At 49.1% G+C, this 15560-nt stretch overlaps 1 protein-coding gene across 2 annotated transcripts in view; it reads left to right on the forward strand.

The window, feature by feature from the left end:
• The window catches only part of CFAP99 (cilia and flagella associated protein 99), a 71431-nt gene that overhangs the window by 9763 nt on the left and 46108 nt on the right, over positions 1 to 15560 (forward strand). Inside the window, exon 2 of one of the 2 annotated variants that reach the window (XM_006152957.2) lies at positions 7769 to 7896. In XM_006152957.2, coding sequence (XP_006153019.1) covers positions 7786 to 7896 — 111 coding nt within the window. In that variant the 5' untranslated portion in view covers positions 7769 to 7785. Of the gene's footprint in view, positions 1 to 7768; positions 7897 to 15560 lie in introns of those variants that run through there. The other variant, XM_014589524.1, reaches the window with a different exon arrangement.

Raw genomic sequence — 15560 nt, forward strand, 5'->3', positions numbered from 1 at the left:
CCCCTCTCTCTCTTACTCTGCCCTCTCTGGTCAAATTAAAATAAATAAGTTAAATAAAATAATTTTTCTGAAAACTTAAAAAAAATGTTATTGTGCATTCTATTATTCTCCAATTAAGTGAGACAATAAAACAGAACCTGTTCTACCATAGGATCCATGTAAGTAAAGATTTTAAAAAGCAGATATACAGAGGGACTAGCAGATGCCGCAATGGCTATGTCACTGGACTCCCACATAATTGACCACAGTTCAAGTCTCAGACTCAGCAGCTTAACTCTCACGCCAGGCACATGTGCGTGCATGCCCAGAATCCCTAGAGGAGAATGGAAGAGAAGCGAGTGCGGCATGGCCATCCCCTGGTGGTAGTTTCTTGCTTTCTGTCTCTTTGTCTCTCTCTGTCTCTCTGGCAAGTGTATGTGCTCTATAACAAAAATCTCTCTTTAAAAAAAAGGGGGGCATGCACTTGCTGGGGAGAGAGAAAGAGGGACAGACAGACACAGTGAGAGAGAAACTGAGAAATTAACCCCCCCCCCCAGTGGGGATGGCCATGCTACAATCCCTTCTCCTCCAGTCTCCTCCTAGGATCTTGGGCACACACATATGCCCAGCATGAGTTTCAAGCCACTGGGTCCAGGACTCCAACCATGGTCAGCCATGTGGGAGTCCAGCGACATAACCGCCCTACTACCACCTGCTGGCCCCAGAGATAAACATATATACATTTTATATATATGTGTGTGTATATATATATATATACTATATATATCTAGAGAGAGAGAGAGAGTTAATATGATCTTTGGGTAGGTCTTATCTCTAGGTATCAAAGCACAGTTTAGGGTCCTTGATCCTTTTTTCTGTCTTTTTACATTCAGTCATGCATGGCACAGACATTTCAGAGGTACTTGCCAAGTGCCAGCTCTGAGTTTAGGGCTGGGATTCAGGAGATGAAGCAGGATCCTGTCCAAGCCACTCATAGCAATTTAATGGAAGTTGGTGTGACATCAAAGGAGGCACAGAGAAGGGAAGGGCTGGGGAGGAAGCAAGGCATCACATTTTTTTGTCTTTGATAGTGCATCTGAGAGAGAGAGAGACAGGAGCATCCTTCAGAGTCTGGCCGCACAGCACTCCCCTTCCTCCAGCCCTCCAGCCCTTTGGATCCTGGGTACTTAATAAGCATGCCAGGTGTGTTTCAGGCTGCTGGGGCTAGTGATTTGAACCTCACTCACCATGTGGTATCCACTTCTCTTTAGCAGCTAATTACTACCATGCCTCAGAGCTGGCTGCACAGGTGGCAATATTTGCATCGGGTACTGAGAGATGCCTAGGAGCTCATCAGGGGGAGGAGAAAGAGTATTGTGTGGTTCAGGAGCCTCATGAGAAGGACCTCCTAAGCCTGTGAGAAACCCAAGTGAATAGAGCTGGCGTACAGGGTGAGGGCTCCAGGGACAGTGATCTCAGCCTTTGAAGGGGTTAGGACATGGCCTCCAACTGAACCCCACAGTAGCTAAAAACTTTTGGGGATCTGTGTTGATGGGATGTGCTTTCTAAAACCTTTACTGGGAACCAGCAGTTAGCGTAATGGCTATGTCACTGGATTCCCACGTAGTCGACCGCGGTTCGTGTCCCGGACCCGGTGGCTTAAAACTCACGCCGGGCGCGTGTGCGTGCGTGCCCAGGATCCCGAGAGGAGAATGGAGGAGAAAGGATTGCGGCGTGACCATCCCCCCTGGGGGGTGATTTCTCGCTTTCTGTCTCTATGTCTCTCTCTGTCTGTCTGGTGAGCGCACGCGCCCTACAGTGAAAATCTCTCCTAAATAAATAAATTAATTAATTAATTTAATTTAATTAAACCTTTACTTACATGGATCCTATAGTAGAACAGGGTTCAGTTTTATTGTATGATTTAATTGGAAAATAATAGAATTCGCAATAATATTTTCTAAGCCTGCTGACCTGAAACTGCTTCTCCACAAACCTTCCCCACTTTAGCAGTGGGACCCACTCTTCCCACCCACTGCAGCTCAGGCCAAAAGCCTCAGATTCTGCTGCCTTTCCCCACACTGGCCAGTCCCATGGGAACACCTGCCTCTTGCCAGTAGGGTTGGGAGGGGCAGTTCTAGAAGACCTGGTAAATGGGTTCTGTAGCTAGCTGGTATGGTCAGACTGGGCAGACCTCACCTGGAAATATCTCCTGCCTTCTCAAACACAAAGCCTGGGAAGAAGATTCCCATGAACATGTTATCAATTACAAGGGAAGTGCTTGGAAGGCCTCCAGGGCAACCTGAAGATTAGCCCCAGGGACCAGTAGTTAGCATAATGGCTATGTCACTGGACTCCCATGTAGTTGACTGCAGTTCGGTTCCAGTCCCGGACCCAGTGGCTTAAACTCATGCCAGGCACATGTGCATGCATGCCTAAGATCCCGAGAGGAGAATGGAGGAGAAGGGATTGCAGGGTGGCCATCCCCCCTAGGGGGTGATTTCTCGCTTTCTGTCTCTCTCTTTCTGGCGAATGCATGTGCTAAAAAAAAAACCCCCAAAAAAAAAAAAAAAAAAAAAAAAAGATTACCCGGAATTCCAGTTCCTGCTCAGCAAGGCCTGTGATGTTGGGGTAGAGTGGATAGGTGGGGGAAGACCTGTGATGTTGGGGTAGAGTGGATAGGGGGGGGGAGAGGTGTGCTTTCTATTGACTTTTACATTTTCTTTTGCCCATTAACTGCATTAGGCTGAGAAAACAAGACCTTACCAGGATGTAGATGGCAAACCAAGAAACAGTATCTTTTCTAGCACTTCTCCCCTCTGGGGACCCTAAGGCAAGGCACTCCCCTGGCCCTGAGGATTAAGCCCCTCATTGTCACTGTTTGCCCCTGAAGCAGAAATAGAAGCAGGGAACCCAAGGGAAGGGGGGGGGGGGAACGACTGCTCCCTGGAGCTCAGACCCCTACACTAAGAGGGAAAAATCTTTCTCTTCTCTCCCCACACGCACAGTGCTGCTTTGGGCTCAGAGATTCCTGGAGTATCTGAGATTGTTTTCCACTTAGGAGTGAGCTGAAGTGGAACAAAGAGCCCCCAGAGTCCCAACAGCTCACGAGAGCCTCTAGGGCCCCAGTGGGAGCAGGAGAGGAAGAGCAGTAGATCCAAGCTGGGGTGGGACCAGACAGGAGGGCTAGGGCAGGAACCCAATGGGAGGGGGCCACAGGGGTCACACCCAGGTGGGGCACCAGGCATCAGGACTCTTGCCATGGCAACTGGTGGCCTCAGGGAGGGGTTCTGGACTCCAGCCCCTGGCACCTAGTCCCTCAGTTCTCCTACCATGCAGGCACCCCGCAAGCTTGCTACTCACCCTTGTCTCCTTTTACCTTTCATACATACAGGCTCCCTTCATTTTCCTCAACCCCATGGGGACACCATCTATCCCGCCCCTCCTGCACATCCCTCCCTACCCTTCAGAACCTGGGTCACAGAGAGGCTAAGCCACTTGTCTTCAGTCATCCAGCAGCCTGCCTGGCTCCTGCTCGTGTACAGTCTCCACCACCCTCCAAGGCTGCTGCCCTTCTGTTTCCTGTCCACAGGCCTGCTGCAGGTGCTCACCTGGGGCTGTCCTTGCCCCTCCCTGTGTTATAGGAGGGAGACAACTCACTCTCTCAACCACAAAGAGCCATTCTTGTTGCAGGAAACGGTGCACTTCCTGCTCTGCAGATGGTCTTGTCCCACTCCTGAGGAAAAGCCTGGAAGAAGCCATTCAGTGTGAGCATTAATGCTTCCCAAGGCTGCACAGGACAACATAACTGAAACCCCTCCCTTTCTGCTCCAGGCAATGGTAGGCCATCCCTCCATAGCACCTTTGAAGACCCAGTTCCCCTGTGGAGTTTTTAAAAGCACCTCAACTTAGGTGACCCTGTTGAAGATGGGAACTAGAATCAATAAACTGCTGAGCTCACCCCCTTTTCTATGTCTGCCTGGGAGCCCTCATCACTCTCAATGATGCCTGGAGCAAAAGCCACAGACCCCCCACCCTGCTGAGCAATACTTCAGAAAAATGCTTCCTGCCACCAGCCACCTAGCTATTGTCACTCCTGGCTGTGTTACAACTGTCCAGAACTATCTGTGTCACCATGTGGGCCGGACCTGAGGCCAAGGCCAACTCCAGAGTCAGCAGCAACATACGCCCCCATTCTGGCCACACTGGGTGCCTGACCTGCTTAGTCCTTTCCAAGGGAGTGCTGCATTCAGAAAGGCCAAAACAGCAACTGGGTGCAAGACTGTCACAAGTTAAGGCTCTACTCTGAATGTATAATGGCTCTGCATTTGTTCCAGCAGAAGGTGCTTGTTGGGTCTCCTTAGCCTTTGGCTCACAGCTGATAGCATCTCTCCACCCCAGAAGACTAGATAGATTTGAATGAGAGTGAGAGGACCCTGGGGGCAGGGGTGGGAGTTGGGACAGGGGCAGGGGGTGGGGGGGAAGACAGGTGGTCCTTTTCTCACTACCCAGCTTTCCCAGGAGCAGAGATTTCCTGCAGGGATTGGTTAGGGACACCTCTGGGTGGAAGGTCCCCTGTGGAGGTCATTGAGAGCAAGCGGAGGGAATGAGATGGCCTCATACATAAACCTCAGAGCTCACTTACCTCGCCCAGAGCCAAGCTTGCCTAGAGAATCCATATGTCAGCCCCCATGGGTTGCATATTTAATGGCTTTTCATCTGATATCATCTAAGCCTGAGGAATTCACAGCAAGCTGACTTGCTGGCCTCCAGATGAGGGGGAAGGTGGTCAGGTGTCTGCCCTCCTCGTGAGCCAGGGGCCCAGGGCTTCTTTCCTCCTGGGCCTCAACCCACAGGCTCTGGGCTGCCTCCAGGACAGTGACAGTGCCCTGGCCATGCCCACAACTAGCTTACTCAGTAGGAATGGATCATGTGCCTTGTTTTCTGGGACTTGGTCTCCAAAGCTTGTCGACACTAAGGTTTCAAGTCAATTTCAACTGATTTCCAAATTGCAAGAAGCCTTTCTTCTGGCCTCAGTAAAGAGAGGCTCCTCCTGGCTTTTTAGTCCATGCATAGCCGAGGCTGAGCCTCTGAAGCAGCCCAAAGGGGACCGCTCCAAGTCAGGCCTCAATTGCCGGGTGGTGCAGGGGTGTGGTGCAGAACCACGTCCAGCAGAGGGGTGAGGACTCAGGCCTGGGCTGAGGCAGGTGGCTGTGGAAATTTCCTTTCCTTTCCTAACCAGACAGTAAAACCTATCAGGGAGCATGCCAAGTGCAAGCGCCTCTTGAATAAGCCCCCCCCCCCTGGAGCCCCTGCCTTGTCCTGCTGTCATCCTGGGGTGGCCTGTGTCACCTTGGAAATCCCAAAAGATGCTCCCTTGGGTTGTGCCCCACCTTTGCGGACCTATGACTACCTCCTCCCAGACCCTCTCCAGAAAGTCTATGCAGGGCCCCATAAGCTGGAAGTGGGTACACTGGAGATACTTGGGACACCCAAGTCTGACGCTACTCCAGACCCCCAATTCCTGCTCCAAAAACGTTCAGGGGCATCCCCAGCTCTGAAATGTCATAATTCATTCATTGTGCTGGGCATTCAGGAAGCCCTGTCCATCTGGAAAATTGCATCCTTCGATTCTGGGACATTGTCTTGTTTTATTTCTCTCCTCTTTCTGGAACTCCTTTAATTGGTATTTGGACCTTTTGGAATGGTTCCCTTATTTTCTTAGTGTCTTTCTCCTGCTTTCTAAAGCTCCATCTCTTTCTGCCTCTGGAGAGTTTTCTCAGTTCTATCTTCCATGTCTTCTATTTATATTTTCTTCCCTCTGTCATATTGTAATTCCCAGGAGTCCTTTCTTTTTTTCCAAATGCTACTTGTTTCTTGAGTCTCTTCTTCCCTCTTGAAAGGGCATAGTTGTTTGTTTCTAGGCTTTTCCTGCTTTGTGCATTGTATGTTTTCTCATGTTTCTCTGTTTCTGTGTTTCATGGAAGAGCCTTCTCTGAAATAACTGGTGGCATCTGGTCTCTCCTCCTCTTTGAGTGACTGGAGATGGGTGGAGTCAACCAATGAATGATGTATGGTTGGCCAGGAACTGTCCAATGCCAGCATATGTAGATTCTCTAGCCTGGAAGCTCCAGGTCTGGGGGCTGCTATCTGGAGCTGTTTCAGTTCATTGGGGGATGGAAGACAAGTGCCTCTAGTGTCACCAGAGGACCAGCAACCCAACTTTATTAGTGGCTGGTAACCAGGAAAGCTAGCCACATGGTGACTTTGCAAACCCACCTGACCCCAAGTAGCTTCCTGATCATGGAGAGCAGTGGGAAAGAAATAGGAGCCCAGGGCAGACCTGCCAACACTGCCAACCTGAGCAGCTCTACTGGAGTCCATGCTTGCACACCACGATGGCAGGCGAAACCTTCCTTAATAAGGTGACCCCTCTTCTGAGGGTGTTGGGAGGCCACCTGCTGTCCTTAGAGCTGGTCCCCCAAGCAGCTTTTCCCAGGTCTCCCAGAAAGGGGCTTTGGGTAAGCTCCTGAGCTGATGTGTTTGCAGATGTTCAGTGCCCATACAAAAATCTGGCTTGCGAGCTATATACCCTTTCTGGGTCTCAGTTCCCTCATATTTAAGATGGAATATTGAACCTGGGAACCCCGGGTTCCTTCTTGTCCTAACCATTGTAATTAGGTCACCCTTGCCCAGGTCCTGCTGTCCGCTCTGGGCAGTGCCTGCTGAATAAATGCTCACCTTTCGTGGGTGGGCTAAGAGATGCTTGGAAGCTGCTCACCAGGTAACTCTGCTCTCTGACCTGAACCTTCCTAGAGTTCCTTCATCCACACAACATTGCTGTGAGGCTTAGGGTGCACATGGGGCAGCCTGGGAAGCTTAGGGCACAGAACAGAGAGGGCTGGGGCTGTAGGTTAGTGGAGAACTTGAGGGTGGACTCACCAAGGCCAGCCTGGGCTCCTTGGCAGGAGAGGCCTTCAGGGACCATCTCAAAGTGAGCTTTGGGATACCTCAGCCAGAATCCTCACTCATCCAACACTTCTCACTGCTCAAGTCCCCAGCACCCTAGTAGACTTCCTGTTGGTGTTGGTGAGGGCCCTAGGGTCACTTCTGCTACAGCTATGCTGGCAACCCAGAGGTCATGGAAGGTGTGACCTGTAATTTTTTTTTTTTTTTTTTAGGTGGCTTGCGAGCTATATACCCTTTCTGGGTCTCAGTTCCCTCATATTTAAGATGGAATATTGAACCTGGGAACCCCGGGTTCCTTCTTGTCCTAACCATTGTAATTAGGTCACCCTTGCCCAGGTCCTGCTGTCCGCTCTGGGCAGTGCCTGCTGAATAAATGCTCACCTTTCGTGGGTGGGCTAAGAGATGCTTGGAAGCTGCTCACCAGGTAACTCTGCTCTCTGACCTGAACCTTCCTAGAGTTCCTTCATCCACACAACATTGCTGTGAGGCTTAGGGTGCACATGGGGCAGCCTGGGAAGCTTAGGGCACAGAACAGAGAGGGCTGGGGCTGTAGGTTAGTGGAGAACTTGAGGGTGGACTCACCAAGGCCAGCCTGGGCTCCTTGGCAGGAGAGGCCTTCAGGGACCATCTCAAAGTGAGCTTTGGGATACCTCAGCCAGAATCCTCACTCATCCAACACTTCTCACTGCTCAAGTCCCCAGCACCCTAGTAGACTTCCTGTTGGTGTTGGTGAGGGCCCTAGGGTCACTTCTGCTACAGCTATGCTGGCAACCCAGAGGTCATGGAAGGTGTGACCTGTAATTTTTTTTTTTTTTTTTAGGATCCTGCCCTGGGAAAATGTCCTACTATAGAAAATGCATTGAAATTGTGATTGAGCAACTCAACAAATTTAAACCTGAGAAGGACAATCCTGAGCAGTTCCTGGAGGCTGTATCTACCTCCCTGCAGGTAAGGTCGGGATGATTCCTGGGAGGCCGAGTCCATGACAACTGTCATGTAGCTAGTCACTTTCCGGGAAACAGCATCCAACTAATTTCTAACAATTGCCTTTCTTCCTGGTGGAGAGAAGCCTGAGAGGAGACTCCAAGTCAGGATGGCTGACAGTGCTGTCCATGGAGACCTCTTCTGTTGTGAGGGTGATTCTGTCACCCAGAATGCACCTCAGACCAGACTAGTGCAACTAGGCATTGACCATAACTCAGGGGATACTGTGTCCACAGGGTGGTTCTGTCCTCAACGATCACGTATGAGAAGAGTCAGCCTGTATTCTCCCTGCCCTCCACCCTCTAGACTGGATCCATCTCCTCTGCTCTTGGAAACACATCCTCGGTCCTTCAGAAGCTGAGGCTGTGTGCACAGTGGCAGTGAGAGTGGCCACGGTCCCAATTCTTACCGAATGTGCGGTTAGCCAGGCCTCCAATGGAGAGACAGGGCTGGCCTGGGCAGTGAGCCCCACAGGGAGCTGGGGAGCTTCAGACACTCCTTTGTCTTCCTACCCAAACCTGGAAGAAATAACAGAGCCACCTTCGAGGCTAGCCATCCAGCTCCTCAGCTCTTGTCCCCGTCTTTGGTAGTCCCTGCTGTTTTCTTCCCCATTTCAAATTAAGAAGCTGGTAGTCTACTAGGCTGAAGACCCAGAATCTCTCAGGTCTGTCCTCACTCTAGCATCATCTATAGCCTCAGCATCTATAGCCAACGCAAATGAGGACTTCCCTGTATCTCATCACTGCACTCTCTTCTACCCCTAAAGCTCCAACTTTTGCATCTATCTAGTCTGAAAATGGCAGATACCCAGGGGAAGCAAGCTTGGGTTACAGGGGTCCCATCTTCTGGACTTTGGCTCTAGACTCTGTTGGATGGGACCTCCAGAGGAGGCCAGGTCCTCCAGGTGATATGCTGAAGGACTGTCACATAGGCCATTGCCAGCATATCATGGGGGTGGGGAAGAAGCACTGCTCCCTAGAAGGAGGGGCAGTTATAGCAAATGCCGTAATGAGGGCATGTTTGCCTTTCAATTGCTCACTGCAGCCTTTCTGCGACTGTTCCTGCTCTTGTTTAACTGGGCCTGTGTGAACACCTTTACAGCCTTAGCCCCCGGGAGGCTGCCCTGGCCAAGTCCCACTCCCCAGCCCATATGACCTGCTCAGGTATCACCTGTGCTGGACCCCTGGCCACACTTTCCTTCTTCATTAGCTGCAACTCGCTCTCCCCATCACCACCCCCCGTGTGGCAGTAGCCAGAAAGCCCAGAAAGGGGATAGTGTAGGCAGGGCACTGTCATGTGGGCAAAGGTCTGTCCACATCTCCACACATGCTAGGTCATCTGGCCTGCTGACGGCTCTCAGCTTCTCCTTCCAGCTCTGACCTCTCTCCTGAGCCCCAGACTCACACATCCAAAGGCAACTCAGCTTCTCACCTGGATGTCCAATGGACACCTCCAATGCAGCTCATACAGACATGAGTAAGTCCATCTGACCACCACCCTCCCCCAGCCTCCCCCGACCCAGATCAGCCATTGGCAACTCCACCTCCCCTTGCTCAGGCGGGAAACCTGAAGCCCCCGCCCCCCCAAGGGCTCCATTCCTCTCACCCACATCTGTTCTACCCTTAATTCACCCCCGCTGTGGCGCTAGTGCAGCCCCTGTCTACACTCACAGCAGACACTTTCAACTGGTGTGCGTTTGAGGCTGCCCATCTATAGTCTGTTCCCACTACGACTAGATAGGATACACTGGAACATGACCTAGATGGTGCCTGGACTGCTCAGAACCTCCTGTGGCTCCCATCTCACCCAGAGCCCCCGTCTGACCTGCGCACGTCCACCCTACTGTGGCCACGTTGGCCTCCTTGTGTTTCTGGAACATCCTGAGTGTTCCCTGCCTGCACTTATCATTCCCCCATTCACTCCCCATGTAGCACTTTGGCAAGGGAAGGTCACCCTTCTTCAAACAAAAAATGGTAAAATTAATGTCTTTATTTCCTAACATTAGCCATAATAACAGCCAGTTCACAGAAAAAACAAGTCGTTACAGTGAACAGTTTGGGATTTTGCTGTTGTTGTTGTTACACAACCGGTGGGCTACTAATGACAAATGAGTCCTAGCTGTTACCTGATGAGTCACAACGCAATGACCACATGTGTGCTTCCGTGGGTGGCCCAGCAAACTGGCAGCAATGGGTAGAACCAGCACATCCAACAAAGGGCGGACCTGGCTCTTTTGAGACTGGTGCTGGTGCCCACTTCGGGTGGAGAGGCTCCTTTTTCAGACACTGGTCCTTTCAGATCCTTTCAAAAGTCCTTCTTAAGTTGAAGCAGCATGGTATGCTAGACACTGACCTAGTTTGGACAGCTCGCTTTTATCCCCCGTTGTCAGAAAATCACTATAATACACTAATTTTTTTTTTGAGAGGTTTTTGCTATAGGGCACGTACACTCGCCAGAAAGACAGAGAGAGAGAAAGTGAGGAATCACCCCCCAGGGGGGAATGGCCACGCCGCAATCCCTTCTCCTCCATTCTCCTCTCGGGATCTTGGGCACGCACGCACACGTGCCCGGCGTGAGTTTAAGCCACCGGGTCCAGGACTCGAACAGCAGTCGACTACACGGGAGTCCAGTGACATAGCCATTATGCTAACCGCTGGTCCCTATAATATACTGATTTTGTTAGACCAAGGCTTAAGATTGTCAACCGCCAGAAAAACTGCACAACACATAAACCAACTGGCAGAGTCTGGACAGCAGGCTGCAGTGAAGGGTAGTGTCGTGGGTTAAATTGTGTCCCCAATACATGCTGAAGTCCTTGGGCCAGCAGGTGGCATGAAGGTTAAGGTGGCTGGGGTCCCACATAGCCAACTGCGTGATTTGAGTCCCAGACCCTGTGGCCTAAAAAACATACCAGGTGCGTGTGCATGTATGCCCAAAATCATGAGAGGAGAATGGAGAAGAAAGGATTGTGGCAAGTCATCTCCCACTGAGGGTGATCTCTCACTTTCTCTCTCTCTCTCTCTCGTATACACCTTCTAGTGCTTAAAAAAATAATTTAGTTTAAATATATATGCGTGCTCCCAAACAAAAGATGGAGGAGAAGGGATTGCTGTTTGGCCATACCCCCAGGGAGGCGATTTCTCACTATCCCACTCTCTATCTCTCTCCAATGAGCATATGTGCCCGATAGAAAAAACTTAAAAAAAAAAAAAAGAGGAAAATGCGGAAAGAGAAACAGAGAGAGGAGAGAGGGACAGAAAGTTGAGAGAGCAGCCTAGAACACATTCTCCCTACAGTGCCTAGAAGAAGCCAACGCTTCGCTTTCAGTCTTCTGATCTCTAGAGCCTGTGATGAAGATGTGTTTCTATTGTTTTTGGCAGCCCTTTCGTGGTAATTTGTTAGAGTGTCCCCAGGAAACTAATCCAGACAGGGGCCTCCTGAGGCGAAGGGAAGAGAGAGCCAGGTTGGAACTAGGGGGCTCCCAGGACTACCCAGAGTTACTGCTGAAGTGCTCAGTCCTGGGGACCTGGTGGAGAGGTGGGCAATCTGTGACTAGAAAGGTGAGCGACTGCCTCAGTAGGGCGGAATGCATCCCACTGGGAAAGGGACTGGGGAAGGCCAGGGATTGGTGGGTTTGTGATAGCTCTTCCTCTCCATATTTAAATCCAGGACCTTTGCTGTGTATATGTGCGCACACACACACACACACACACACACACACTCACACAGCAGCCTCCTGGGCCTCTGATGGAACTTTCTGAGTAGCATGCTTCACAGAGAGATGTGCCACTGGGAAAAGATTTGGTCTATAAGAGAGTTCAATCTTCAAACACTTTATGGAAAATATGTATTATGAAATAACTGCATAGATTTTGAATTTTTTTACAACAAAATAGACTTGTACTTTAATTTCATTTTCCAGCGAACCTTTTGAAGTCCCTTTTTTCTTTTGTAGAGAGAGATTTTTGCTCTAGGGCTCATGTACACTCCCGCCTGGGGGGATGGCCATGCCACAACCCTTCTCCTCCATTCTCCTCTTGGGATCTTGGGCACACATGCACATGTGCCTGGCGTGAGTTTTAAGCTGTTGAGTCCAGGACTCAAACTACGGTTGGCTAAGTGGGTGTCCACCGACATAACGATTTGCCATCTGCTGGTCCCTGTAGTCCACTTTTTGAAGTCAGAAAGGGACCCATTTACCCTTGAGAGACACTTCTCCATTGTTGCCATCATGCACATTGGGCGCTGAACTTAGGGAGCCAGGGCCTCCCCAGCATCGGTCTCCATCATGGGTTTGGGCCAGCGTCATTTTAGAAAACAGAAGTGGCCTGACACAGAGAATGGCATGGAAGCGTGGGTAGGAACAAGCAGACAGCATGTAGCCTGGAGCTGGGAGAGACTGACTCCCCTAGCAGAGAGTCTGCTTCACACCATGGCGGGCAGGAGGGGCAGAGGATGAGGGAAGCAACAGCAAAGAGCCTGGGTGGGGTGAGCCAGAAAGCCTTGGCCAGCTCCTCAGGGAGGAATGAAAGTGAGGGAGAGTGGCATGGAGAATAAGGCACTGGAGACCATGTAGGCAAATGCCTGGTTCAAGTCCCAGACCAGGCATTTTAAAACTCATACCAAGCACGTGTGTGCACATGCCCGAAAATCCTGAGAAGAATGGAGGAGAAGGAACTGTGTCATGGCCATCCCCCCCAAGCAGTGATTTCTCACATTCTCTGTCTCTCCCTCTCTCTTTCTCCAGTGAGCACATGCATCCTATAGCAAAACAAAACAAAATTTTTTTTCATTTTATTATTTTTTATTTTTTTATTTCAATTTATTTATTTGCATTCATTCACTGTACATCATTACAGCATACAAAATGAGATTTTCCATCCAGAGTACACTGTATATTGTCTCAATCAAGCACATCAACAAACATGTTATTGTCAGCAAATAATTTTCCATTTCTTGTTTTCTGTATGCAAAACAAAAAATTTTAGTGAAAAATTGAGAAGGAGCTCCTTCTCCCTGCCACCTCCTTGCTCCAGGCTCTTCCCTGTCCCCCGCTCCACTCCTTATGAGGTCCCTGGGACTAGGCACCACCAACGGCCTCTGGAAGCTCAGCACACAACCCCTATCCTCTCTCCTGGATAGGTAATGTCTGTTTGGAGCAGGTGTCATTTCACTAGGGCACCTCTCTAGAGGCCATGAGCATTTTTTGTGAGGGGGCCATGCCCCAGGGGAATCATTCCTTAATCACTGCAAGGCTGCCACCTGCTAGATAATTCCGCAAACACAAACCAAAAGACAGAATCTAGACAACAGCTGCAGGAAAGGGCAGTGTTGTGGGTTAAATTGTGTTCCCCTAGAAGATAGGAAGAGCCACTTCTTCCTCTTCCTTATATTCCAGGAGTCCCCACCCCCACACAGGCAAGCAGGGTGGGAATGAGAGAGTCCCTGGGGAACAGAAGCAGCCCAGGACATGCAGAAAGTCCAAAGGTTTGAGGAAAGATTTTCTAGGACGAAGGTGGGGAAATGCCGGCCAGAGGAACCTGCACAAGGTAAAGTCCAAAGACCACAGATTTCTGACCTGTGGCCAAGAGTGAGTTGTTGGACCATGTCTATGTAGGCAAGGAGGCCAAACAGGGCCTTGTATGCAGAACCTTAAGCCCTGGGACCAGGAGATCTAGGCTGCTCAGCAGACCATGGGTATGGGCCAGTGGGCCTGAGTTCTAAGGAGGAGAATGAGAAAAGGTTAGGCTGTGCTGGCAAGGGAAGCACCAGACAGCTGGTCAGTCTCACAGTCCAGGGTGACGGCCAACTCAGTACCCACCCCTCCCCTAGCAGAGGGCCAGGGGCACAGTCAGAAGAGGGAGACTTACACACAAGGTTAAGGGAGATCAGGGGCCCTGGTCTTGGAAGGCCAGCAGGACAGGGGAACCCTCCTTCTAGAACCCTCCTTCCAGACCCCTCTTGCACATAGAGTGAGAAGTGGGACTGGCCAAGTCCAAAAATGTCTTTCTTTTACTTTTCCCCTCAATTGTTTCAAAGAAATATGGGCCCAGGAAATACATTCTATTTCATATTTTTAAAAATATCGGATTTTCTGGGGCCAGCCTTCTGGCCCGGTGGTTAAGGGACTTGGATCCCATATGGCTGACCATGCACTTCATATCCTGCCCTGGCAGCTTGATAAACACACCAGGTACATGTGAATGCCCCAAATTGCAACAAGATGAAGAAAAGGGAGAAGGGATTGTAGCATAATCACAGCCCATAGGGAGGTGCTTTCTCCCTCTCCCTGTCTATCTGTCTGTCTCTCTCTCTTTCTCTCTCTCTGGTGAGGGCACATACCCTCTGGCAATTAAAAAAAAAAAGATATATTAACATAACTCTAAATCCAAAAGATTTAAAATGGTATTCAGTGGAAGTCTTACTTCCACACTCCCTCACTACTATCCAGAATCAAGTGAAGAAATTCTGCAGTTCCTTCCAGAGGCTGTCCAGGCCTGTTTTACACTGGCAAAAATTAAATAAATAAATAATATATACAAACATATATATATATACACACACACACACATACATACATACATACACACACATATATTAGTTCTTATTCACATTTCGTTGTTGTACATCTCTGTAGCATATGTTTTTCTCAAAATATGCATGCAGTACATAACAATCAAATCAAGATATTACCATGTACATCATTTTCAATGAAGAACTTTACATTCTTATATCTGTTAAATATTTCCTCCCCAAGCCCCTCTTGCCCACCCTCTATTACCCACCCCTGTCCCATACAGTCTCTGCTATCTACACTTGTCCTCCCTACTCTTATCAATGTATCTTCAGATCTTTCTATTTCTGCCATAAAGTGTAGACATTTGGTATATATTAAGCAGGGATATACATCCACAAAATCTTTGAGTCAATACATAGTCTTTATTTTTCTTATTTGCTTTATTTCCTCAATTTAATTATTCAATAGGGAAATATGTTTCACAAAGTTCTAGGGCGATGTGGATGGAAAAGGACCTAGTCTGTATCTTCATTCAAATAACTAAGCTTGCTCGGTGTTTCTCTCCCTTTCTTTCTTTTTCTCTTTCTCTCTCTCTTTTTCTTTCTTTTTTTTTTTTACCATGCATTTTCTTTTTTTTTTAAAATTTATTCATTTTCTGTAACTTTTAACTTGAAGAAATCTTCTATCATTCCATCATCTTATTATGTTTTTTTTTCTTTTTTTTTCTTTTAAATTTATTCATTCTCTACATTAATTCACTATACACCATCACAACACACAAATGAATTTTCCATCCAAAATACACCGTGCATTGGCTCAATCAAGCACATCAACATACATGTTCTCAGCAAATAATTTTCCTACTCTTATGTCCTGCATACCTTGCCTTTGGTTTTGCCATCCTTGATTCCCCATCCCCCACCCTCTGCTATGTCCCATCCTCCTCCCCCATTGTCCCTGGTATCCATGGTTGCCCTCCATGCCTTCCCCCCCCCATTCAATTGTTCTGCCAATGAACTTAATTAGTCTAAATATATCCAATAGCTAGCACAGCTGACACATACCTATACATGAACCCAAGTCTGACTTTAGGCCTAAACCCCAGTGAGTA

Source organism: Tupaia chinensis, unplaced genomic scaffold (genome assembly GCF_000334495.1).
Source record: "Tupaia chinensis unplaced genomic scaffold, TupChi_1.0 Scaffold000360_1, whole genome shotgun sequence".
Lineage (NCBI taxonomy): Eukaryota > Metazoa > Chordata > Mammalia > Scandentia > Tupaiidae > Tupaia > Tupaia belangeri.